A 1,402-nucleotide genomic window follows, 5' to 3' on the forward strand; every position below is an offset into this window, starting at 1 on the left:
AAGATACACTGCACAGTAAAACAATTTCTGATGTTGTTGAAAATACTTTTTCACTTTACGAGATATATGTGCTGCTGTTTAGATTTTACTCTCCATTTTGACATACTTCACAATCACAAAATGGATCCTATACTAATAAGAAATCTTTAGTATGAGTTTGTGATCATAGCCTTTGAAATTTCAAAAGTTGCCACAATATTTTTCCAGTCCTGTAAACTCAAAGATATAACGCCTTGTTTCCTGACATGGGAATTGGAATCATTTACCTCACCCATTTGGTTAATATTAATTGGCTCTAATATTGGCAGCCTGTCTTGGTCAAGCCTTATTCTTGCAAAACCATCCCTTATAATGAAAGAAACATAAAATATATTCTCCACAGTACGAGAAAAAGAGTTGGGATCAATCACAAACTCAAAATAGGACACAGGTGTATCAGGATACTTTCGAAAGTAGGTTTGCAACAATCCCAAGATTCTTTCTACTTCTTTTTCTGTAGCTTCTTGATTGCTAATCAGGTCCAGCTTCCTCAACTTCGTAGGCATATCTCCATTTTCTTCCATTTTGCGAACTTTCCTCTGATGTTCAAGTGAGGGCTTTGGTGTAGAAGGTTCGAGCTTGAATGAACCAAAAATAAAACGGAAGGTTTCAGCTTGCAATATCCAAGATGTTGCTTCCTTCTGTACTGTCTCCCAGAAAGAAAGAGTTACGTTATCATCACAACGGCTCAACGCATTACGCTCATCTTCCAACCAATTTAGGCTCACAAATATAAACAGAAAATCGCAAAATGCTGCTTGGTTAAAAAAGTTCATATCGGAGTTTAACTGCTTTGCTTTTTCTTTACCTAAATCAGAAGCCAGAACAAGAAACTGGGCATCGAGGGCTGCTTCTCTTGTTCTGCTCACTCCGTCGAACAGGATGTCGGCTTCTTCAAGGGCTTCGGCTAACGAGTCGCTGGCCGTGTTCACTATGTCCGCCCGGTTCCTCTGGACGGTGAGCATGAGCTGCCGGTACTGCCTGCGGATATGCCGACACTGCTCTTCTTCAGCCGCCAGCAGCAGGAGGTCTGGATGTCTGTAGGCCGCTGAATAGGCGTCAGGCCCCGCCTCCACCGTCCTCCGTCCTTCCTCCTCCTCCGCCTGCCTCACCGAGTACTCCCCACTGGTGAGGGTCACGGCGGGCTCCTCTCCTTTCTCTTCGCCTCCCTTCAGGAAACCTTTCTCATCAGCCATGTCAGCAACCGGGGGTGCTCCGCGAAGGGCCTTCACCAGCGGAAATGGAAGGGGCGGTTGGGCCAGAGGACGCCTGCCCACGCATACTAGAGACCCGCGCCAAGGCAGGACAAGCATCGCCCCCGCGCCGCAGCCCCAGACACCGGCCCCGCCCCCCCTGCTGCCTA

General features: G+C 46.9%; 2 protein-coding genes across 2 annotated transcripts in view; both read right to left on the reverse strand.

Moving 5' to 3' along the window:
• The window catches only part of TXNRD1 (thioredoxin reductase 1), a gene marked incomplete at its 3' end in the record, with an annotated part of 84,068 nt that overhangs the window by 47,826 nt on the left and 34,840 nt on the right, over positions 1-1,402 (reverse strand). The gene's annotated exons all lie outside the window — the stretch shown is intronic.
• EID3 (EP300 interacting inhibitor of differentiation 3) lies at positions 14-1,352 on the reverse strand. Its single transcript, XM_008570285.1, has one exon. It carries the CDS (start codon positions 1,350-1,352, stop codon positions 147-149), a length of 1,206 nt encoding a protein of 401 aa, XP_008568507.1. The 3' UTR covers positions 14-146.

The sequence above is a fragment of the Galeopterus variegatus genome, unplaced genomic scaffold (assembly GCF_000696425.1).
Source record: "Galeopterus variegatus unplaced genomic scaffold, G_variegatus-3.0.2 Scaffold588, whole genome shotgun sequence".
NCBI lineage: Eukaryota > Metazoa > Chordata > Mammalia > Dermoptera > Cynocephalidae > Galeopterus > Galeopterus variegatus.